Source organism: Rattus norvegicus, chromosome 1 (genome assembly GCF_036323735.1).
Source record: "Rattus norvegicus strain BN/NHsdMcwi chromosome 1, GRCr8, whole genome shotgun sequence".
In the NCBI taxonomy this organism is placed as follows: Eukaryota; Metazoa; Chordata; class Mammalia; order Rodentia; family Muridae; genus Rattus; species Rattus norvegicus.
Genome location: NC_086019.1, coordinates 66,963,007 through 66,987,513, shown reverse-complemented (window position 1 = coordinate 66,987,513; position 24,507 = coordinate 66,963,007). Strand labels below are relative to the sequence as shown.

Below are 24,507 nucleotides of genomic sequence, written 5' to 3'. Positions count from 1 at the left end.
AGAACAGAAGTACATAAAGTAATATAGTCTGGTAGGGCTGTCAGGAAGCAGAGAGGGAACTTAAACCTTTCCATTGTATTGCACCACTTCCCCCGTTGATAACTTTTTTTTAATTGTATATTTTATTTATTTGTTTCAGATGTTATCCCCTTTCCCAGCTCTGCAAACCTCCTATCTCATCCCCCCTTACCCTGCTTCTATGAGGATACTCTCCTACCCACCCACTTCCAACCCATTGCCCTAGCATTCCTCTACACTGGAACATCAAACATTCACAGAACCAAGGGCCTCCCTCCTACTGATGCCAGATAAGGCCCCTTTAGCTCCTTCAGTCCTTCCCCTACCTCCTCCATTGGAGTTCCTATGATCAGTCCAATGGTTGGCTTTCCAGCATCCACATCTGTAGTGGTCAGGATCTGGCAGAGCCTCTCAGGAGACAGCTGTATCTGGCTCCTGTCAGCATGCACTTCTTGGCATCAGCAATATTGTCTGGGTTTGGGGTCTACATATGGGATGGATCCCCAGGTAGGGCAGTCTCTAGATGGCCTTCCCTTCAGTCTCTGCTCCACTCTTTGTCCCTGTATTTCCTTTAAACAGGAGCAATACTGGGTTAAAATTTTTGAGATGGGTGGGTGGCCCCATCCCTCAACCAGGAAGTGGGGGACATGCCCAACCTCTCAATATGGTCTCGACAGTTTCTCCTTCCCATTTGTGGTTAATTTCAGCTAATGTCATCCCTGTGGGGTCCTAGAAGGTTCTTGCTTTCCTGGCATCTGAGACTTGCTGGTTTCTAGCCCCAGTTTCCCATCCCACCTTGCTAAACACCTCTGTTCATCTCCATCTCCTCCCATACCTGATTCTGCCCCTCTTTTTCCCCTCACCCTCCTTTCTTCCTCCCAAGTTCCACCCACCCTCCACTTTTCTTGATTAGTTTTTTCCCCTCTAAGTAGGACTGAAGCATCCACTCTTTGGTGTTCCTTCCTCTTGAGCTTCATGTGGTCCGTGAGTTGTATCATGAACATTCCAAGCTTTTTGCCTAATATCCACTTATCAGTGAGTACATGCCATGTGTATTCCTTTGTGATTGAGTTACCTCATTAGAACGATATTTTCTAGATCCATCCATTTGTCTGCGAATTTCATGAAGCCTTTGTTTTTAATAGCTGAATAATATCCTATTGTGTAAATGTACCACATTTTCTGTGTCTATTCCTCTGTTGAGGGTTATCTGGATTGTTTCCAGCTTCTGGCTATTATAAATAAGGCTGCTATGAACATGGTGGAGCATGTTTTGGGTATATGCCCAGGAGTGGTGTAGCTGGATCCTTAGGTAGTACAATGTCCACTTTTCTGAGGAACCATCAGATTGATTTCTAAAGTGGTTATACCAGCTTGCAGTCCCACCAAGAGTGGAGGAGTGTTCCTCTTTCTCCACATCCTAGCCAGCATCTGCTATAGCCTGAGTTTTTGATTTTAGCCATTCTGATTGGTGTGAGGTGGAATCTCAGGGTTGTTTTAATTTGCATTTCCCTGATGACTAAGGATGTTGATCCAACCTACCTACCTACCTACCTACCTACCTACCTACCTACCTATCTACCTACCTTCCTACCTACCTACCTACCTACCTTCCTTCCTTCCTTTAGTTCGTTCTTTTCTTTCCTTCCTTCCTTCCTTCCTTCCTTCCTTCCTTCCTTCCTTCTTTCTTTTCTTTTCTTTTCTTTTTTCTTTTCCTTTCTTTCATTCGTTCTTTCTTTTTTATATTCCAGACTTTATTCCCCTCCTGATCCACCCTCCCACTGTTCCACATCCCATACCTCCTCCCCACCCTACCCCCCACTGTGTCCACGAGGATATATATCTCCACCCTACCCACCCCATCAGACCTCTAAACTCCCTGGGACCTCCAGTCTTTCTGGTGAACATTTCTTTAGGTGCTTCTCAGCCATTCAAGTTTCCTCATTTGAGAATTCTTTGTTTAGCTCTGTTCCCCATTTTTAATAGGGTTATTTGGTTCTCCGGAGTCTTAACTTCTAGAGTTCTTTGTGTATATTGGATATTAGCCCTCTATCAGATATAGAATTGGTAAAGATCTTTTCCCAATCTGTTGGTTGCTGTTTTGGTCTATTGACAATGTCCTTTGCCTTACAGAAGCTTTGCAATTTTATGAGGTCCCATTTGTTGATTCTTACTCTTAAAGAATAAGTCACTGCTACCTGTTCAGGAAATTTTCCCCTGTGCCCATATGTTTGAGGCTCTTCCCCACTTTCTCGTCTATTAGCTTCAGTGTATCTGGTTTTATGTGGAGGTACTTGTTCCACTTGGACTTGAACTTTTTACAGGATAATAAGAATGGATGGATTTGCATTCTTCTACATTCTGACCTCCAGTTGAACCAGCACCATTTGTTGAAAATGCTGTCTTTTTTCCACTGGATGGTTTTAGCTCCTTTGTCAAAGATCAAGTGACCATAGGTGTGTGGGTTCATTTCTGGGTCTTCAGTTCTGTTCCACTGATCTACATTCCTGTCTCTGTACCAATACCATGCAGTTTTTATCACTATTGCTCTGTAATACTGCTTGAGTTTGAGATGTTCTTTTATTGTTGAAGATAGTTTTTGCTATCCTGTGGTTTTTTGTTTTTTTGTTTTTTTTTTTTGTTTTTGTTTTTGTTTTTTTTTTTTGGTATTCCAAATAAATTTGAGAAGTGCTCTTTCTAACTCTATGAAGGATTGAGTTGGGATTTTGATGAGAATTGCATTGAATCTGTAGACTGCTTTCAGCAAGATGGCCATTTTTACTATATTAATCCTGCCAATCCATGAGCATGGGTGATCTTTCAATCTTCTGAGGTCTTCTTTGATTTCTTTCTTCAGAGACTTGAAGTTCTTATCATACAGATCTTTCCATACTTTTCTTTTGTACATTATTTTTGTCAATGCTTAGAATTTTCTTACTCACCTCCCACCTAATTCCTGTCCTGACTTGAGGACATCCTTAGCAAGTATTTCTGAAAGCAAACATAGTCACAAGGAAAGAATAGGTAGAAAGTTTCAGAATAGAGAAGACATGGTAATTATCATCAAAATGTAGTCTCATAGACTCGTGTGACTAAGTTGTTGTATTGCTTTAACAATAACTTAAAATTTTCTTGTTTGTGTTGTCGTTGTTGTTTTGACTTAGAATGTAAGGATCTATAGTCAGGAATGATTGAATGCACTTGTCCCAGCACTTGGGAGGTAGAGGCAGGAGGATCACAGAAGTCAAGAGGTGTGTGTGTGTGTGTGTGTGTCTGTGTCTGTGTCTGTGTCTGTCTGTCTGTCTGTCTGTGTCTGTGTCTGTGTCTCAAAGAGAACATTACATTGTAATTTTTGTTCGTTAATAGACCTCTGTTTGGTTTTATTGTAAACTTTTCCTGCATTCTGACAAAACCCTTGGGTTTGCAAGGAAACCTGTCTCAGCCATAATATATAAAATATAAAACTGAGATCTAGGTTACAGACTTGTCAGAGTTCCTGCTTATCTAAATGTGGAGTCTAAGGACTGAGAAGCAGGGGATGCTGTGACCAAAGTGCCTTTGGATAGTATAGAAGCTGCTGTGAGAGAGGGCCCTTGCTCTGTTACTGTGCTTGTGTAGTCTTACATATGGAGATCAGTTTTCTCCTGACTGAAAATCTACCATTAGCTCTTGCTTCTTCTTACGCTTCTCTCATACAGGACTTTTGTGTGTCTTACAGTCTTAACTGCTGCTGTTGTGGTATGGAAGTGAAATCTGAAAGAGGAGAAAGGAAAGCAGAATACTGTTAAAGAACAACTGGTTTTTCTATTTTCATGAAAGTGCATATTGTAGATTCAGCGTTGCAAACCCAGGTGTTTAGTAGCAACTAATGACAATCCTGCCTATGGACTTCTGTGAGAAACTCAAGAACCTTTGTGAATCCCAGCGCACACAGCAGCTGCTCCAGCTTATAGACACATACTGCCTTCTTTCCTTGTGCTGCTGTCTTTCTCAAGTGTACTTTTCAGTTCTGTGCTTTGTCAAGTATGCTTGATATTCAAGGACCCATTCAGGCTGTGTACTAGTTTCGCTACAGTTCCTCTACTGTAGAAGAATTTGTTTCATGTTTCATGAACTAATGTGGTTCTACTGTTAGGATATAATTTGAAGCCTGCTAGAAGATTCTGTCTCCTCTAGGCCTCTGCCCCACTCCCTTAGTTAATAGTGGGTCTTTTAAAGGCTAGAATTGTAATGTATTTTTCTTAATAGCCCTAGTACTTGATAGGATGCCCGTCTAGTAGACACTCTTAACTATTGAATTTGCATTTGTTTTTAGGAACTTTGCAGCAACTCAGTTTGAACCTTTGGCAGCAAGATCTGCTTTTCCTTGTTTTGATGAACCAGCATTTAAGGCCACATTTATCATCAAGATCACAAGGGATGAGCACCATACTGCATTATCAAATATGCCTAAGGTACTGGGACTTGAAGGTGAAAGATTTGGATAGATCTTTTATCTCTGAGAACAGTGGGATTCCTCTTTACTGTACTGTTGTAGGAATATTTATAAACATACATGCATATATTCTTTCTGAAATAGTTAAATAAAAATGGAAAGAAAAGTACTTTGTCAGTCTGAGGAACACTTAAGGAAGGAAAAGACCCTGCAGGGCTTAAAATCATGCGTAGGAGGTGTGAAGTGTCTTCTTGCTCTGCAGTAGCACAAATACTAACCCAATGAACTTGTACATATGAGCCCAGTAAATTACTTGAGACATAATGAATTTGCTGTTGTGAGCATTGTTGAGACTGTGGAATTGTGATCATTCTTGTGTTTTGGCAAATGAAACTTTGGATTATTGTTATGTGGAAATGGACAAGAACAGAAGCCTCTATCTTGAGTGTTAGTTGCATGGGGCGTAATAGGAGTAACACCAAGCAGAGGAGTTTTATGCTAATGAGAACTTGGGTTCTTTGTGTGTCTGCCTGCATGGCTTTGTGCAGCCTGTGTAGTACTTCCTAGAACTTGTATGGCTAGAGGTGAGGAGTAGCCACAGACAGCAGGCAATACAATCTACTCCCATAGACATCAGACAGCATGAGCTTTCATTCTCATAGGTGACCTTCACCTCACTCCATCTCTTAAAGAGGTGGGCACCTGCTTCTCCAGTAACCCAAAACAAAACCAGATTCATGGTTGGAAAATTTTGAGAATTTCTGGCATTTCTCCACTTTTAGTCTGTTGCAGAGTTCTCTGGTGACTTAATGCTTTTGATTCCACTAAGTCTTCCATGGCGCACTAGATCATGATGGGATGTCTTAGGTACAGTTCCTCCTCGAAGTCAATGATCCTCAGGTTATGGAGGTAGGGAGTGGGGAAGGACTTGAGTTTTGCTACAATTGAAGAGATAGAACAACTGCTACAGGTAACTTAAATATATTGAGAGTCATGTTGAGTTTCTCAGGATACTCTGTGTCTTTTTGATCAAGGGTAGTAGAAGAAACTGAAACAAATGTCTATACTCTAGAAATTTGAGTTGAAAGATTAAAATATATAATTATTACTTAATGAATTTTTAGTTTCTCAGTATATTTGTCATTGATTCCTTTAATTACAGAACTGTTGTCTTTTTTCTTTTGGCTATAGAAGTCATCAGTCCCTACAGAAGAAGGACTTATTCAAGATGAGTTTTCTGAAAGTGTGAAAATGAGCACATACCTGGTTGCTTTCATTGTAGGGGAGATGAGGAACCTGAGTCAGGATGTAAACGGGACTCTGGTAAGTTGGTGTTCTAATTGTCTGAAAGCCTGTGTACAGTAAGGTGGTGGTGGTTCTTGGTGGTTGCCTTATGAATACAAGCTTTTAGATCAGATTCTAATATTTTATACCAGAAGTACAACTCTCACTTGACTCATATTTACTTCTATTCGACATCTGAAAGTCAATAGTTCTCAAGTTTTCTATTTTATGAGAATTATAGTAAGATAGCATACTAACTTTTCTAGAACTACACTGTAGAATATGATCTTAGTAGCCTTATATAGTTCTTTAACTTTAAACTAAATCAAAATGTAAGAATCTCTGCCTGCCATACTTCAAGAATTATAGTAATTTATGTAACTGTGGTTATAATACTGGGTTGGCTGTAAAATGAGATGAATACTCTTTAAAAAATATTAGTGCTGGGCTATAGAGCAGCAGTGTTTTTGTGAGCATGTGTAAGGCTCTAGTTTCAGTCCCTAAAAATAGAAGCAAGTCTTGGTTGAATTTATTCATAGGGAATGTATACAATTGTTTAATGGCCTAACTTATTTCCATAAATCATAATTTATGATTTAGTGATGCTTTTTTTATTTTTCTTTGAATCTGTGAAAATAGTTGTTTGATTTGAATTTTTATTTACAGTAGAAATACACTGACGATACACAACAGTTTCTTTTTAAGTACCTACTTTTTTACTTACTTTCCCAAACCTGCCCCCTCATCTGCTATGTTAGCTCAGTGTTGTCTGCAGGGTTACATTAAAATTCATCATTTTGATATCTGAGACTTTTCTCTATAGGCTTAGCTGTACTTTCAGTTGTTCTAGTGTGAATTCCTCCATCTCTCCTAGTGTCATAATTTATTATCACACATATAATTCATCCTCGTGTATATTGATGCTTAAGGAAAGAGTTTCATATCACTTTTTGGGTGGATGGGCAGAGGCTTTATTCATCGGTATTAGGCAATACCATAGTCAAACAAGGATAAGATCTTGGTATGGAATCACCTCTTCACGATTACCAGCTCTGATGTCTTAAAGAGATTGCATTTTAATCCCCTATATACCTCATTTTCCAGTACTGTGATACCATATACAGACACAGAAAAGAAAAACCATCTACATGTACATATATATTATATGTATATATATGCATAAAGTACACATTTCTTTTTTCCATATGCAATTATATTGTTTAATCTTTTGCACACCAAGATATAATCTCATTTTCAGTGCTACCTAGTAGTAATTTTTTTTAGATAGCATGAATAAACAATAGTTTCTCTATTTTTCTCCTTTCTAAATTAGGGAATGGATAAGAGTATGCTTTGTGTTAGCAGCTATGCTAGGAATTCATTTATAAACACCTTATTTTATTAAATGAAGATGGTACCAACATTAGTTCCATATCACTGATGTGTCTCTGAGAGGTTAAATCTAGAGTCTTAACTAACCTAGAGTCACAGAGCCAGTAGGAGACAGTTTTACCCTCCACCTTTATATATTGCTGATATCAGTAACATGTAGGTATTGCAAGAAGTCTAAAACTTGGAAGGTAGTGAAGGATTTTTATTACTTAAGATGTTGAAATCTACCTTTTATTTTATAATAATAGCTAGTAGGTCTATTTAACAAGATTCAGGAATAAAGAGATAAAATCGACTAATAAACTGATTTTTATCGATGACTGTAGATTACTATATATATGTCTTGTTTATTAATAAAGTCTGCTTTCATATCAAAGCCTCAAAATAAAAACAAGATTTAGGAATACAATCCTGTTCACTGGATACTAGCCAAGCCCTAGGCTTAATACTTAATTATTTTTTTTAATTTTTTAATTTTAATTTTTTTGGTTCTGTAAATGTTTTTGTTTTGTTTTGTTTAATAGAATGTGAAAGATCCGTTTGGTCTGAAAAAAATATTTTTTTCTCTTCTTAGGAATGTCAGAATTATTTGGAAAATTGTTGGCCAGTTTTTAAACATGCTACTTCATGCTTCTCTTGAGGTTTCTGTCTTGTTTCCTTGCTTTCTACATTTGTTTTTGTTATAGATACACTAGTTGGTAGAATCCGTTTAATTAGTCAGGTACAAGTACTACATCTGACATGGAGAGCTTAACTAGAGCCCTCAATAGTACGCTCAAGATAGCTGTAATTTTAATTTATTCACAAGCATGTTTGTGTTGAAAATTTCTAGTTTCTATCCTGTCTTAGTTAGGGTTACTATTATGTGATGAAACACCAAAGAAGCTTGGGTAGGAAAGGGTTAATCTGCCTTATACTTCTACAGCACTATTCATCACTGAAGGAAGCCAGGACAGGAACTTAAACAGGACAGGATCCTGGAAACAGGAGCTGATGCAGAAGCCATGGAGGGTGCTGCTTACTGATTTGCTTCTGTGACTTTGCTCAGCCTGCTTTCCTTCAGAACCTTAGACCACCAGCCCAGGAATAGCACCACTCACTGTGGGCTGGGCCCTCCCCCATCAATCACAAATGCCTTACAGCTGAATCTACGGCAGCATTTCTCAGTGGCGGCCCTCCTTTCTGATAACTCTAGATTGTGTTACATTGACAGAAAACTAGCCAGGACATATCCCAAGTGTCTTTCAAGCATCCTGGTACACTTTGCACATTTGGTTTCATTCCCAACTAGTGCATCTAATCAGTCATTAGAAAGAAATCAATACTTTCTTTATGTTAGGAACTTAAGCTTTTTGTAATAAGTTCACTTAACCTGTTTTGGAAGGCCAATTTTGTTGGATAGTTTTTGTTTTTATTACTTTAAGGCACAAACAGGTTAAACTTACTGAATCCTCTGTTCTTCAGTCATAAAGAACCCTTTGCCATGAGTAACCACGGACCTTCATAGCTGTAGCTATGAAATCTCTTACAGGGTTCTTGCAGTAGATGGCAAGAAAGCATTTAGGCTATAACTGTCAAGACCTAGTTGCCAGTGGACTTTCCTTCGACTGTTACTAGGATATGTGTTTGTTCGTTTTTCTTTTCTTTTTTTTTTTAAGTTTCAACCCAGAGCCTTAAACCTGCTAACCACCTCCTGTATCACAGAGCTGTACCCCACAACTCCCATACAGTAGTAATTGGTGTTGTTTAAGGCATTTCTCCTCTGGTATGCATGGTAGTGAAGACCTGTAATCCCATCTACTCAGGATGCCTAGGCAGGAGAATCACAGGTTCAAGACTTGCCTGAGGTACAAATGAGTTCAAGACAGCCCAGAGAACTTAATGAGACACCCTGTCCAAATAAAAAGTAAAAAGAGGCCTGGAGACTAGCTCAGTCATGGAGTGCTGACCTCATATGTGTGGGGCCATAGTTTAAATCTCTGAGACCACAAAATGGCAAAAGTCATTTCTGCCGAGACGTGTTATTCTCTTTGCTTATTCTCCACAGTTTCATTGTTTTTTTTTAGAAGAAGGTTGTTATAAATATAACAAGCAGATGATAAATGTGTATGTATTAAGAAGTTAAGAGCACATGCCCTTTTAAGGAAAAGAAAAAAAAAAGAGAAATGAAGAAAAACTTCCAAACCCTTTCTCCTAATTGTATGTCAGAATTGAGATTAATTGCATCCTTAGGTCAAATGTCAGTTTATTTTATAGTCATATCATATTACTTAAACTATGCACTTATCTTCCAAATAGAGAAAGCATAGGTATTTAAGTAATCTGTGTGATTCTATATGCTTTCCTTCTGAGTGTATAGCCTAAAGGGAATGGGCAAGGGGAGGCCTGAATCATAGTGAGGGTGTCTCATGATCCACAGAGCAGGCCAACAACTGAAGTTAGTGTTTATTTATGACGATATACTTAGTGCCTACTGGATGACAGGCACAGGAACAGGTACCAAAAGGATTAACACCTTAGTTTTGTGCTACATATAATTTACCTTCACAGTTCAGAAGTAAGAGCATTTGTGGGTTACAGGAGTGCAAGAATGTATCATTATATTAAGGACCCTGCTTAGTGCTTATTATTTGCTCTGAGATGTGCCACAGTAGTTTATTTGTGATATTGGGGAAAGCTTAAAGAAAGTTAAAACACTAAGTAATTCTTCTGTGTAAGTATGAAAATGAATGGCTTGTTCTGTGTGGCTGGCAGAATTGTTAGGATTTGCTGGCCCTAACAGTGCTCAGCTGAGCGCCATGTCATTTTACTGTCACCTGCCTTTACATCATGGATTATGTTTCTCTTAGGTTTCTGTATATGCTGTACCAGAAAAAATTGATCAAGTTTACCATGCCTTGGACACAACTGTAAAGCTCCTTGAGTTTTATCAAAATTACTTTGAAATTCAATACCCACTAAAGAAATTGGGTAAGAATTAAATAGTTCCTTTCATTTTTATTGCAATTTATAACAAAGATTTGCTTCATAAATGATTTTTTAGAAAAAGCCTTTGCCAAATTTTTTCAAAAGAAAACCAAGAAATTTTTAATGCTGTAAAAATTTTATTTGTTAAGATTATTTATAGTCTGTACATCTGAACTTAGACTTAAGATTACTTAGATAACTTAAAAGTTTATGGGGTTGCAGAAATTTGCTAAGGCTCCATGTGGAGTTTTATGAATTCTAACTTACAATGATTCCGATGACTAAAGTACATACTGGGAGCCCGTGATAGCGAGGAGATTAACGTTCTGTTTGGTGTGACATTGGTTCTGAAGGAAATGAGCTGGTTTTGTCCTTATTAGGGGACAGTGGATTGCTGATTAGGTCTTCCTCAGCTGATACACAGGAACAGAGCATTTAGACCCATGAAAAGGAAGATTCCGTGTGTTAAGGATCATGAAAGACCTTTTACTGGGCAGAGTATCTTGACTTAGGGAGTTCTTTAGATGAGAAGTTGATTCTGTCTTGTCCTGTCCAGATCTGGTGGCCATTCCTGACTTTGAAGCAGGAGCAATGGAAAATTGGGGCCTGCTTACGTTCCGAGAAGAGACTCTTCTGTATGACAATGCCACTTCTTCAGTAGCAGATAGAAAACTGGTCACTAAAATCATCGCTCACGAGCTGGCACATCAGGTATTACCAACCAGTACCATTATGTCTCACTCTCAGAGTTTTAGAAAATACCTGTATGTTAGTGAGCATATTACTAGTCTACGTTTTTAGGATTGCTATTATATACAATGACAAGGGGAAGCATTTCACCTTTAGGCCATTTCACATCCATTGTCTCATCTCATAAATGTCCAAAGGTGGGCGATAATCCCATTTTACAGGTAGATAAATTTTGAATTAGCTCTGCAAAATGATTTGTTCAAACTCACAGCTGTGATACCATTAAGCCTTGAAGAAGAACTGTATATTCAGGTTATCTTTTTTATTATCCCAGTGCTGGGACCAAGCCCAGGACTTTGTGTTTGCTAGACAGTGCTATATCACTGAGCTAAATTCTCCAACCTTGGAAAATCATTTCTTTTTCTTAATAATACATATCTGTGTCATATCTAACAATTACTGGCTTCTCAGTGGAACCTTGTAGGATAGAATGTTTCCCTCAGTTACAGTCTCCCTTATTAAGGTAGAACTGTCTTAATGTGTAGCTTGCTTTCTCCTATCTCAACTCAACACTTGAGTACCATTTCACAGGCGTGTGCTGTCATCTCCAACTTTCTACTGACACTTGTTGAATCACAGTTGTCAAGACCAGTTTTCTTTTTCTTCTTCCTGCTACAACTGGGTTTTCTATTAATAGGAAAGAAGGAGCTTTCCCTAGTGTAGAGTGAAGGAATTCTTATATAAAGATGGGGGAAAAAAAGATGTTCATGAACATCCCCATTTCCAACACATCTCTGTTGAGCCTTCGGTATGAGATGCTTTTCAGTGGTTTCAAAACCTGTGAACAAGCAGTACGTGAAGGAAGACTAGAAAGTGCTGTGGCCAGTTAGCTTTGACTCAGGTATCATCGATAGGTGACTCTGTGACCCCTGTAGGAACTCGACAAGCTGACCTATCCTTCTGCTATAATGTGCTGAAAGAAAAGTGCTCTCGTGAAATTTCTTCCAACTCTGTAGAATATGTCTTTTATCTTCTGTTTAGGGCTTATAAACTTCTTGTTCAACAGATTTTAAGATACTCCCTTTGAAAAATAAATAATTGCAACTTTCAAATGTAATTTTTTTATTATTAACCTTATTTTTTGCTACGGATGTGAAATAAGCCCCATACCACATTGACAAATTTTCATGACCCATGACCACTTTTTATTGCAAGTATTTTTAAAGGAGTTTGTGTCTGCATGCATGTGTATGCATGCGTGTGTGTGTGTGTGTGTGTGTGTGTGTGTGTGTGTGTGTGTGTTTCTGGCTGTCTCTATGTGTGTGTTCTAACTTTGTGGGTTCATGAGCATGTGGGTACATGCGTGTGCATGTGTGTGACTGTGTGAGTTTAGGAGCATGTGGGTGCTCATACAGACAGAAGAGTGCATCAGGTCCTCTTCAGTACTCCCCACCTATCCTGAGACAGATTCTCTTTCTAAACCTAGAACTCATATCTTAGAGAAGTGGGAGCCAGCAGACCCCAGTGATTTGCCTGTTTGTATGTCTGTAAAACTGGGACTTCAGACAGTTTGTAGAGAATTACATGGTGGCTTGTTACATGGTGCTGAGATCCAAACTCAGGTCCTCAGGATTGTAGGGCCGATGCTAATGGGTGAGCCATCTCTCCATACTGGAAACTACTTTGAACATGTTATTTAGGAAAGTCTCTTACCTTTTTTCTTCTTTTTACTACCATATATAAGAAACCATTGAAAGATTTCTCTGACTTTGTGTGTGTGTGTGTGTGTGTGTGTGTGTGTTCATGTACATGCACGTGCGTACATACCAGGTTTTTATAGGAATGTTACTTAAATTTTGGTCAGATTCATGTGTTTTGAACTCAGATAATGGGAGAAAAACATGACATCCAGACCCTCTGACAATAGGAAAATAGAGGGTTATATATATATAATGGAAAATAATCTTACTAACTTGATGTTAGATCAGAAAATTCCACTATCTAAGCAGTTCCACTTTAATGAAGCAGCTTAAAATAACATGATGTATATAGCATACGTTAAAAATTTGTATATATTTTAATAAATAAATGTAATGTTTGTTGCTTTTTTTCCCCATTCAGTTAAGGTAAAAATGTTGAAGTTTTTAATTGTACTTCTAAAATCGGTTTAAAATCGGTACTTTTAAAATCTTTTATTTTGGGAGATAGTTTGTATAACTTTTATAAGACTTTAATTACTCTGGGTATAGTTTGTTTTAAGATATTTTAACTTTATTATCTTCAATTAGCCTGATGGTGTATTCAATTAAGAAATTCCTGAGAATACAAATGCCCTGCTGGTTACTAGTTTGTCTCTCTTACAGTGGTTTGGTAATCTGGTTACAATGCAGTGGTGGAATGACCTGTGGCTAAACGAAGGCTTTGCCACTTTCATGGAGTATTTCTCTGTGGAAAAAATATTCAAAGAGCTCAACAGTGTAAGTACTGTGTTTCTTTGCCCTACGAGGAGGGAATAGCCACATTATAAGTTAGTATTTACCATATATTTTCTACACATTTGAGATAATGAAAAAAATGTTTAAAAGCTATAGTAAAATCAGTAATTCTGGAGACTTGACAGTTGAAAGCCACTCTTGCACATTGATGTATTTCATTACACATTTAAATGATTTTTTTTAACTTTAGGATGAATATTTTAACTATCACATTTTATTTTATTAGATATGGTCCTTTTGTTTGAGGGAATTTAGATAAGGTTGGAAAATAACTTAAAAATCCTTGTATAAAAAAAGAAATGAAATGAAGACTGACTTCAGGACTGCTTTTTATATTGTCACTAAGAACATTCTTTCAACAGTTCTTAAATAACATATAAGTTGCTAAAATTGAAAAACAAGGGCTGGAGAGATGGCTCAGCAGCTAAGTGCACTGGCTGCTCTTCAGAGCTCTGAGTTCAGTTCCCAGCACATGGCTCACGACCATCTGTAATGACATCTGATGCCCTCTTCTGATGTCTCTGAAGACAGCAGCAGTGTACTCATATATGTAAAATAAATAAATCTTTTAAACAAACAACCAAATTGCTATTGCTGTGTATAAACCACATATTTGTTTCAAAGTCTTTAATACCATCCTGTTACAGAGAGGCGCTATGCTGTGTCATTAGAGTTGGAAGATATTTCCTATACTCAAGGATTTTCAGACATAGTAGGCCATAATTTGACAGACAGGTATTGCTGAAATAATTTAAGTATTATTGGGTAGCTGAAGGGAAGTTCAGAACACGAGCCCCTCAAACTATAGAACAGTCTCCCATATAGTAATGTCTTCAACTATGAAATTCTATGACGCACTGTCCGACTCCCTACATACATTTTATAGGTACTTACAGGAAGTACTCTTGAGAGTTTCCAGTTTGATATTTCTGTGTGTAGGGCTTGATTAGAACTAAAGTAATTTTTAGTTGAGATACTAAATAGGTAGTTTAAATAATGTGTGCTCCTTACTTAAGCAATGAAATACACAGCTTCACCACGTGGGGGTGCTCGGAACACTTTAAACTCCAATATACACTCTAGGGGCACTCCTGGCTGAGTTCTCAATGCTTTCAGAGTAAGAGCTGTATTTTTTTTAAGTAACCTTAACTAAAAACTGAATATTGTTTTAGTAGAAAATGAAGATAAGGCCTAAGTTTCAATTTCCATTTTAAAACTCTAATCTTTGTTGAATATTTCTCTTGGATGTTCAGATTTGGAGTTGGCTTTTCATAGTTGCAGCTTCACAATTTTACAGTCGTGCTCTTTCTTCAGAGTGCAGATTCTCACATCCCTCAGTTCGAAGTGCACTTTCCACTGTAAGGAAATGCATACAATTGACTTTCATTTGTTTATATGAGCAGTTTAGTGAGCCCAGGTGTTTTCATTCTGTAGCAATTTGTTTAATTTGAATAAATGTTGTAAGTGCCTTTTATACTGGTCATGACTTCCTACTGCTTTATTTTTTGTAGTATGAAGACTTCTTAGATGCTCGATTTAAAACCATGAGGAAAGATTCCTTGAATTCGTCTCATCCAATATCATCATCTGTTCAGTCATCAGAACAAATAGAAGAAATGTTTGATTCTCTTTCGTATTTTAAGGTATCACTGTGCACAAAGGAATGTACCTTAAATAGAATTCCAACTCATTTTGTGGTTCAGCAAACAGCATGATTCGCCAAAAAAAATTAAGCAAAAAAGTTATTTTAGTTGTTGACCATTACCCTTCAGAATGTGAAGCACAGACACCAGGACAGTGGATGGAAAGTAGAAGTTCTGTTGGGATCTGAGCAGGTTGGAGAACAGAGGAAGTGTGGTCCTGGCGCTACCTGAGTGATGTCAGAAGGGTGATGTTAAAGCTGATTAGTCTCTTATGTTTGGTTGTCAGAGTCCTTGGATAGTAAATCCCTGTGCTAGATAGCGAAGAAAATAATTAAGTGTGAGAATAGAACCCATATTATCAAAAAGTTCAAAATTAGGAGGTAAATACATGTGGGCAAGCAAGAGAGGCTGTGTGTGCTTAAATAGTACCAAAAAAAAAAAAATAAGTATGCATGTTGAAGAGAGAATCCAGACAGCACAGGGAACAGGGTAAGGCAGAGATGGAACTTTGAAGAGAAGAACCAGGAGTGCTGATGGCTGGGGCTCATTCAGAGATGGACCCGGGGTTAGGAAGGTAAGAAAGGAGCCCCAGCTACAGCAGGTCCCTAGTGCCATAAGAAATCTATGATTTTTTTTTATCATAAGGATGACTTGATTAACATCATATTTAGAAATTTTAAATTGGATTCAGTTTATAAAGTAGATTCTGAGACGAAAAAATGGGACCTGGTACTGAAGATCAGACATGAGTGGTCATAACAATGGAAAGAAAATAGATCTAAAACTAAAGTGAGTTTTGTACTTGAAGAACTTAGTGACAGGGTAAGACAGATAAAGAAGAAGGAAGAAATGTTTTCTAGATTAAAGACTGATGAAGTAAGTAATAGTATTTTTAGCAAGAAATTAGTTTAATTTGAAAATACACACACACACACACACACACACACACACACACACACACACACTTTTCCTTATCTGCAATTTTCCTTCCTGGCTTCAGTAAACTATCATTAGCTGTCTTAGGACAAATACTAGAAATACTAAAAGGAAAAGTCCAGAAACAAGCAATCCATGAATTTTGAGCTACACGGCATTCAGAGTAATAGGAAAAGCTCATCCCGTCCTGCATGGGCACGAGCCAACCATTTCTCCAATGGAACCATGTCGAATATGCAACCTGTCCATTCCTCACTAAATACCATCTCAGTTACACATTAACTGGCTCAGTTAGGGCTTGTGGTCAATTACCTTTTATTTATTAATGATCCCTAATGTACAAGAGTTAATTAGCTGCCGAAGCAAAGGTATGAAGTGATTCCTTTAAGTGAATAAGTCAAAGTTCTTAACTTTATAGGGAAAGAAAATCATAGGCCTGTCTTGCTGAGATCTGCTCTATAGTAAAATATATTGAAATAGACTATATTTACATGACTTATTATAGTATATTGTTGACATTTATCTTATTATTAGGAACTTGAGTACAAATAAGAAGATACTTCTATGCTCAACCTTTACTCCTAGGCAAAACAAAACAAAAGAAAGTTTGATTGCCAAATTTTTTTTGACAATTAACCTAGTTGACAGTATTCCATACATTATCATTGCTTGCTAAAGGAGAAGCGCATCCTGTCTACTAAGAAAGGGCTCAGGAAAATTGAGAAGTGGCTTCTTTTAGACTTTGGAACTACTGCTCAGCTGATTTTACCTTGAATCTTTTCACTGTTATAGATTATAATTGTGAGTGTGCCTATTAGCTGAATTTTGTGTATCCTTTTAGTGCTGCATCAAATCTGGGACTAATGTTAGGGAGTCCCACACAGCTTGAGATGACAGATTGCTTTTCATGTTCAAGCATAAGAATGCGTTCACGTTCGGAATAGAATAAGTAAACAACAGAACAGAGTATTGGACAGTAGATGACATCAACAGACTCATGAAGTTAAATCATTATGAAGTAGAACATAAGATAATATATGATATGATGTTTTATCCTAGGTGAAGAAGAACATGTGGCCAGGGAAATATCATGACGTCTTATTGTTTTAAAAACTATGCCCAGTGTTTAGCTGCTCCTGGAGGCAGGATGACTGATTAGGTAGTTGCCATAGATGGACTATGATGGTAATGAGATATGGTTGGACTCGGGAAGTATACAAATATTATCTAGTTGGCATTTGCTGATAGATTATATGTAGAATGTATGAGGGGAGTCGAGCATAATATTAGCAGCTTTGTACCTGAGGGCTGGCTAGATCTGAGTTCTATTTCTAGGGTCCATATCATGGAAGGAGAGAGCCATCTCCTGAAAGCTAACCTCTAGCTTTCACTTTATCCACCACCAGGGCGTGTGCCTGTGCCCATGTGTGCATACGCACGTCATAAAAACAGTTTTCTCTCAGGAACTGGACATTAGAATTGTTATTTACTAAAATGGAGAAGACTACTGGATAAATAAGGAATAAAGAAAAAAACTGTGTTTCTTAAGTGTGAAATGTATATTAGATATGCCATTGGAGTTACCAAGTAGGCAGCTAAATAGGAGTCTGGAATTCAGAAAAAAATCTAAGTATATATAAATCAGGAGGTTAAAGCCAACAGAGAACAACTAGAAAGCAAATTTAGGTAGAGGAAGAGGAGGCCCAAGGATTTAAATGACGTGGCATACCAAACTTTAGTCATTGGGAAGATAAGATAAATCAAGAACACTGTCCCAAGGCTGTGTGCATAAAGACTTTCAAACAGGACAGGGTAATTAATCATATTAACTGCTATTGGTGCAGTATTGATAAGGTGAGTAAGAACTGAGTGGATCTGGCACCAGGAAATTCACCAGGGACCTTGATTATGACACTGCTAGTAGATAATAGTTAGCCTGTGGTTCAGAATAACATGGGAGGACTCTGAAGAGTTTTACTACAAAAGAGAAGTAAGAACTAGTGTGATAACTAGAGGAGGCATGAAGTTAAAGAGTGAGTCAATAATGCATATATATATTAAGAATGTTTGTTTTGTTGAAGGGAATATTTTAGAGGAGAAAGTTGTTCATGTAGGAGAAAAGAAGGGACTGTCGAGAACAAGAATGTTTACATTTATAGAATAAATACAGCTATAGCCTAAAAAATGAGTGTAATGGCTATTACTGATAATCTTGATGGCTTGATATTGCTACATTTTTATCACAAGTGAAATTCATTCAAACATTGTGTTTAGTGCTTGCCGCTAGGCATCGTAGTAGGCACTGTTTCTGTAGTTGCATCTTTGAATTGGTTGCTTAGCTAGCCTTCACTATAGAAAAAGATAGAGCATATGCCAGATATAAAAAATAGTATCAGTTGCTAATAGAGCAACCTGATTTCTCTCTCAAATCAGAAATGGCACCAAACATGTAGTTGTTTTCTGGTTGGAAATGTAATGTGTGTGTGAGGGAGTATATTGTCGCCTGAGTACTTGCACACCCAGTTTGGAGTCTTAGTGTTTGCTTGCCCCTCTGTGCATTCACCAGTATAGTCCATCTCTTCATAAGAAGAAAGATCCTGATTGTTTCAGTAACACAGGAGACTAAACTTAGAATGGAATTCTGCCCCCAGAGAGATTTTCAAAGTTCTGCTATCTGATTATGCTTTCTCATCATGTGCACATGAGTGCAGTCAGCACTCTATGCATTGGAGATGGGGAAAGAGATGCCATAGAAAATTTGTCACTTTTGGGGCTGGGGATTTAGCTCAGTGGTAGAGCGCTTACCTAGGAAGCGCAAGGCCCTGGGTTCGGTCCCCAGCTCCGGGGGGGGGGGAAAAAAAAAAAAGAAGGCATGATACTTTTAGGGCTGGGGATTTAGCTCAGTGGTAGAGCGCTTACCTAGGAAGCGCAGGGCCCTGGGTTCGGTCCCCAGCTCCGAAAAAAAGAACTAAAAAAAAAAAAAAAAAAAAAAGAAAATTTGTCACTTTTCTATTAAAAATACATACATGCTAACCATTTCAGTGCTGACATGTACATAGAAATCTGACTCCCTTTGCTAATGTTTTTATCTTTAAATAATTGCATTTAAATGTGGTCTACATCTGTGTACATGGAAGACTAATAATGTACTATAACTATGTTGTATACTTGAAATCACATATTTTAGAAATTATGTATTTTCAGTCTTAGATTCTTGATTCTGGAGCCTATAGTAGTCTGATATTTTCATCTCTCTTTGTCTTGGGAGCAGGGAGCGTCTCTCTTGTTGATGTTGAAAAGTTACCTTAGTGAAGACGTGTTTCAGCATGCCATCATTCTTTACCTGCACAATCACAGCTATGCAGCAATTCAAAGCGATGACCTCTGGGACAGCTTCAATGAGGTAAATAACGTGGATAATTCATCCAGTTAACACATATGGTACCAGTGAGATATTTAAAAGAGAGAAGCTAGAACTTAGACTATAAGGATTTGTTATCAAAGTCAAGAAATTAAAATACTGTTTGTTGGTATTAAAAAAAACATGTATCTGGCCATGGATAGTCATACTATTCTGTACCTTAATCTCCATTCCTATTTTGCTAAGTAAGGAAAATTTTTCTCCTCAATATTAATGAATATCACGTATTTTTGATACCTAACTTTTTATAAAAACTTATTTTAAACTAGGCATGTTTTCTAGTTTTTATCTTTAATTAATGATTCTATATGGAGCCCTATGAATCTCTTGATTTGAAGGCCCTAATCCCTTCTCAGTGATAAATCACAAGGTGATCACCATGATTTCCATGCTGCCCTTGAGTTGTTTGTTTCTTGATTTTTGTTACACTCTGTTTTTAACAAGCAGTGTAATTAGATAGAAGTTATTCCTCAGTGCAGCATAGGAACCCAGCTTGCCTATGTACATATGTTGATATGTTGGCTGCACAATCCTGGTAGGCCTTTAAGTTTGTTACTCTGATCTGGTGGTTCTTCATGCTCTACAAGGTCACGGATATAGCTGAAAATCTGATAAAAGTTCATGTCATCTGCTTCAGCAAAACCACATACATGTAAAACATCACACATGTTTCAGTCTTGTAGATGCTGGGTCAGAAACCCTTGCTTTGGATCTGTCTCACTGCCCACTCTGATTGGGAGTGTTTTCTAGTATTAACTTTTCACCCAGAAGATAGGACTATCCTATTGAATTCTGCTTGAGAGAAGAAAATAATTTTTATTTCCTAACACTAATTTCTGTAGTATTTTTTCCAGTCAGATGTTGGTACTTCATTTGAGAGCCATCACTTATGTGGTTCCCATCACACATGTCTTGATATTTGGAACATAAGCCTACCTTAATCCCTCACTGCAAATAATGTTGTTGTCCCATCCCAACCTATTTCATAACGTTATTCTCAGTGTTTTCAACATCCATATCAAACTATACACTAGGTTACTTTTTTTTACATTACTACTTTTAACTTCTTAAAGTATCTTGCTTTTCTTCCCAGCCCCTGGACCTGAAATAAATAGTTTGGAGCCGTGAGAAAGATAAGATTAATACCTCAATGAAATTGGGGAAGATTGTTTTGTACTTTTAGCAACATATAGTGATTGAAGTAGAACTTGCCTTGGTGATATAATAGTCCAGGTTTTATGGTGAATTGGTGTCTTGAATTTACATCTATGAGTAATTCAGAAAAGTAGGCTAAATCATAAATATAACCTTCCCGCTTTAAAAAGACCATTTGTCACGAACCACTTTTTGATAATTGATACCAGATGTCTTGGAGGTAGTGAGCTTTGGAGGGTCTAAATAACCTGTGACATTAGATTTTAGATTTTGCAGGTAAAGTTTATATAGTTTTGGGAAATAGGATGTATGATCACCAAAAGGAATTTACAATTGTTCTCTAAGAGACTCAGTTAAGGGTACAGAGGTCTGTTTAGCTCCTGCTGACATTATCTGTCACCCTCCAGTTGTCCCCATCCCCACCCTGTCAGACTGGGCACTTAAAGGACAGTGAAGACAACGCAGAGTGGGGTGAAGAAGAGTGTAGACTTGCTGCTCCTCAGACCGGAGTTAGAAGACTCTCACTCACTGCATCTTTGTGAAGTGGAAGTGCTGGGGCCCAGGAGTTCCCTTACACCGTCTGTGAACTCTGATGTTAAACTCGAGGGTTGGTAGCACACCTGCTGCTTTTCAGCATGGTACCATTCACCCTGAACCCCCTGCCCCGCCCATGTGCCAAGCTAGTTTCTCTAACAGCTCTGTACTTAGGGTGATGAAAAGTGTGAACTCAACTCAGTATCAATTCTATGTGGTCTCCATGGACTAGAGTTAGGAGAGAGGAAAAGGTACAGGCAAATTAGACTAAGACTTTTAAACTAATTTTATCTATAAGCAAAATCAATTCTTCTTGATTTAATAGGTCACAGGCAAAACTCTAGATGTAAAGAAAATGATGAAAACCTGGACCCTACAGAAAGGATTCCCATTAGTGACCGTCCAGAGAAAGGGGACTGAGCTTCTTCTACAACAAGAAAGATTTTTTCCAAGCATGCAACCAGAAATTCAGGATTCAGATACAAGGTATCATCCATTTTTCTTCCCAGCTTGTCTTGTTTCCACCTTCAGGTGTAAGGATTTTAGACGTATTGTACCATCATTCTTGTAAAACCCGATGAGGTCTTCCCTCTCTAGAAGGAGTTTGGAAGCTTTCAGTTTCCAGTTACTGTCTGAAACGATGTCTAAATATCAGGAAGAGAGCTAACCTCCAATCTTTTCCTTCTGCAGCCACCTTTGGCATATTCCAATATCCTATGTCACTGATGGAAGAAACTATTCAGAATATCGATCAGTTTCACTACTGGACAAGAAATCAGGTGTGACTATAGTTAATACCTTTCTGATAAAAAATTACTAGTCATGTAATTTTAAAAATTTGAACATAGGACAGATAATAGATTGCATTTTCCAGTATGTACATTCTCTGATCTAGTGTCATAAATCATCGTCCAATGTATAGAGTTGGCTTTTAGTTGTAAGAAATAAGGTTAGAGAGAGGCAAAGATTAAAACAGAGACTGAAGGAACACCCATTCAGAGCCTGCCCCACATGTGGCCCATACAGATACAGCCATCCAATTAGACAAGATGGATGAAGCAAAGAAGTGCAGGCCGACAGGAGCCGGATGTAGATCTCTCCTGAGAGACACAGCCAGAATACAGCAAATACAGAGGCGAATGCCAGCAGCAAACCCCTGAACTGAGAATAGGACCCCCGTTGAAGGAATCAGAGAAAACTGGAAGAGCTTGAAGGGGCTCGATACCCCATATGAACAACAATGCCAAGCAACCAGAGCTTCCAGGGACTAAGCCACTACCTAAAGACTATACATGGACTGACCCTGGACTCTGACCTCATAGGTAGCAATGAATATTCTAGTAAGAGCACCAGTGAAAGGGGAAGCCCTGGGTCCTGCTAAGACTGAACCCCCAGTGAACTAGACTGTTGAGGGGAGGGCGACAATGGGGGGAGGATGGAGAGGGGAACACCCATAAGGAAGGGGAGGGGGGAGGGGGATGTTTGCCCGGAAACCGGGAAAGGGAATAACACTCGAAATGTAAATAAGAAATACTCAAGTTAATAAAAAAAAAAAAAAAAAGAAGGTTAGTAAAGTGAATAAGTAAAATAATAGTAATACATTTAAATTTAAAAACAGGTTAAAGAATTTTTTCCAATTGATAACATAGAATTGCCCCCTAAACATACAGAGCCAGCACCATCCATCCCTTAAGCACATTAAGAACAACCTGTAATACAGAGTGGATCTTGACGTCAGCTTCCATGTTTTCTGCCGGCTCCCCTCTCTCCCCTCTGTCTCTCCCTCTTTCCGTTCCAGTCTCCTCCTCCTCTTTCAAATTTTTCTCCTGCCTTCTCCTCCAATGACAGGCCTCCTTCTATCCTGTACCTGTCCTCACCTGTATTTTACAAATTAAATGGAGAGAAATTTCTGGTGGAGTCATATGGTTAAAGAAATTTTAAAGAATATTTTGGCAATGTTTTATTTTTAGGTTCTAGATAAAGATTTTATGTTTTAAAATAAGTAAAAGAAGTAAGCAGTTGCTTAAAATGTTATTATCTACTTTCAAGGTCTGGCTTGGAGCCAGTGCATTTTAACAAGCATTTTATAGATTATTTATATGCATAATAAAGGTTGATTCATGACCTAAATTTACAGTAAATGCTTATTACAACATATCTTGTACATGTACATTCTTTGGTAATGAAAAACGGGCCAAGGGACTATGATACCAAGGGGAGAATAGATCATGACAGTGACACCGGCACAGGGACACTGGCACAGTGACACCGGCACAGTGACACCGGCACAGTGACACCGGCCAAGTATCCCTGCATGAGCCTCATGGAGCAGTCAGACTAGTTCAGAGTTTTAGATCATTTTAGGTTTCAGACTTTTAGATTATGAATGTTCTAGTAGTAAAATCTGTACAAATGGTAGAAAATCTACAATGTTCCAGATTTGAAACACTTCTAGCCCCAAGCTTTTCAGAAAATTGGTAGTTGGTCGTATATGTTTAACCATAAGGAGTCCATAAAAAATCTATTGAAGTGTAATTTCTAACCATTTGTAAAGTACATCTGTGTACCTACAGGTATGCCCTTTTGATTTTCATCCCCAAGATCATTAGGCCTTGGATTATGTGAGAATCAGCAGTGAATACTTTCGATTTATGGAAAAGGGGAAGCTCTTGCTTAGCTTTGGATCTGTTTTCAAATCTACATTTTAATGGGTGACTAAAGCCCAGTTGTCTGTCTGATTCACAGCATGGCTCTCCCGTTTCCGTTTAACTAGATTTAGATGAGGTGTTTGGCCTTCCTGAGCCTACTCTAAAATAGTGGTGTGATAAGGATTCTTAGAGTTTATTTATATGAAGCACCTAAAATATGTCTGGCGTGTGTTAAGATCATGTTAGACATTAGGAATACATAACAAAGCACAGTGTGTCCACATTACATAAGCATGTACATAGTCTTCTCATGCTGTCATAAGCTCACTAGCACTTGCCTATCATTTTACAATTTCTATTTGAGATCATTATGTACATATGATTTCCATATCTTGCCTTTTAAAAATATATGATAATTGACATAGTCCTTCATTGTTATATACCCATGATTCATCAGCTGTCTTTATTAAATTATTCTCTAATAAAAACATTAGATGATAAGAATTTTTTTCCTATTTGTATGATTTTTTCTTTAAATCTCAAACTTGTAGACTGTTGAGTTTGTGGTCTGGTACTTGACACTAAGTTGCTCTGGTAAAGTAAAGATGGAAACAGCCAGCAGCCATGAATGTGTCATCTCTTTGCAGCTTTACCACACCCTACAGCAGAGCACAGGGCCCACTACAGTCTCACTGTGTATAGCCTTGGAAGCAAAACGTAATCCCACCATCTCTTTGATTACTGTGTGAAAAAGTGTTGCCTTCCCTGGTGAAACAGACCTCTACACATTAGGAATTCCTAAAGCAGTGCTCTGACCCGAGAAGAATCAACTTCCCCTCCAGGCATACAGCAGTATAGTCTAGATGCAGTGCAGCATTTAAAAGGAGCC

General features: G+C 38.0%; 1 protein-coding gene across 1 annotated transcript in view; it reads left to right on the top strand.

The window, feature by feature from the left end:
• Lnpep (leucyl and cystinyl aminopeptidase) overlaps positions 1–24,507 on the top strand; it is a 95,899-nt gene that overhangs the window by 40,097 nt on the left and 31,295 nt on the right. Inside the window, exons 3-11 of the mRNA NM_001113403.3 lie at positions 4,334–4,472; positions 5,645–5,776; positions 9,979–10,099; positions 10,653–10,807; positions 13,150–13,263; positions 14,793–14,924; positions 19,132–19,263; positions 21,296–21,456; positions 21,661–21,749. Coding sequence (NP_001106874.1) covers positions 4,334–4,472; positions 5,645–5,776; positions 9,979–10,099; positions 10,653–10,807; positions 13,150–13,263; positions 14,793–14,924; positions 19,132–19,263; positions 21,296–21,456; positions 21,661–21,749 — 1,175 coding nt within the window. The remainder of the gene's footprint in view (positions 1–4,333; positions 4,473–5,644; positions 5,777–9,978; positions 10,100–10,652; positions 10,808–13,149; positions 13,264–14,792; positions 14,925–19,131; positions 19,264–21,295; positions 21,457–21,660; positions 21,750–24,507) is intronic.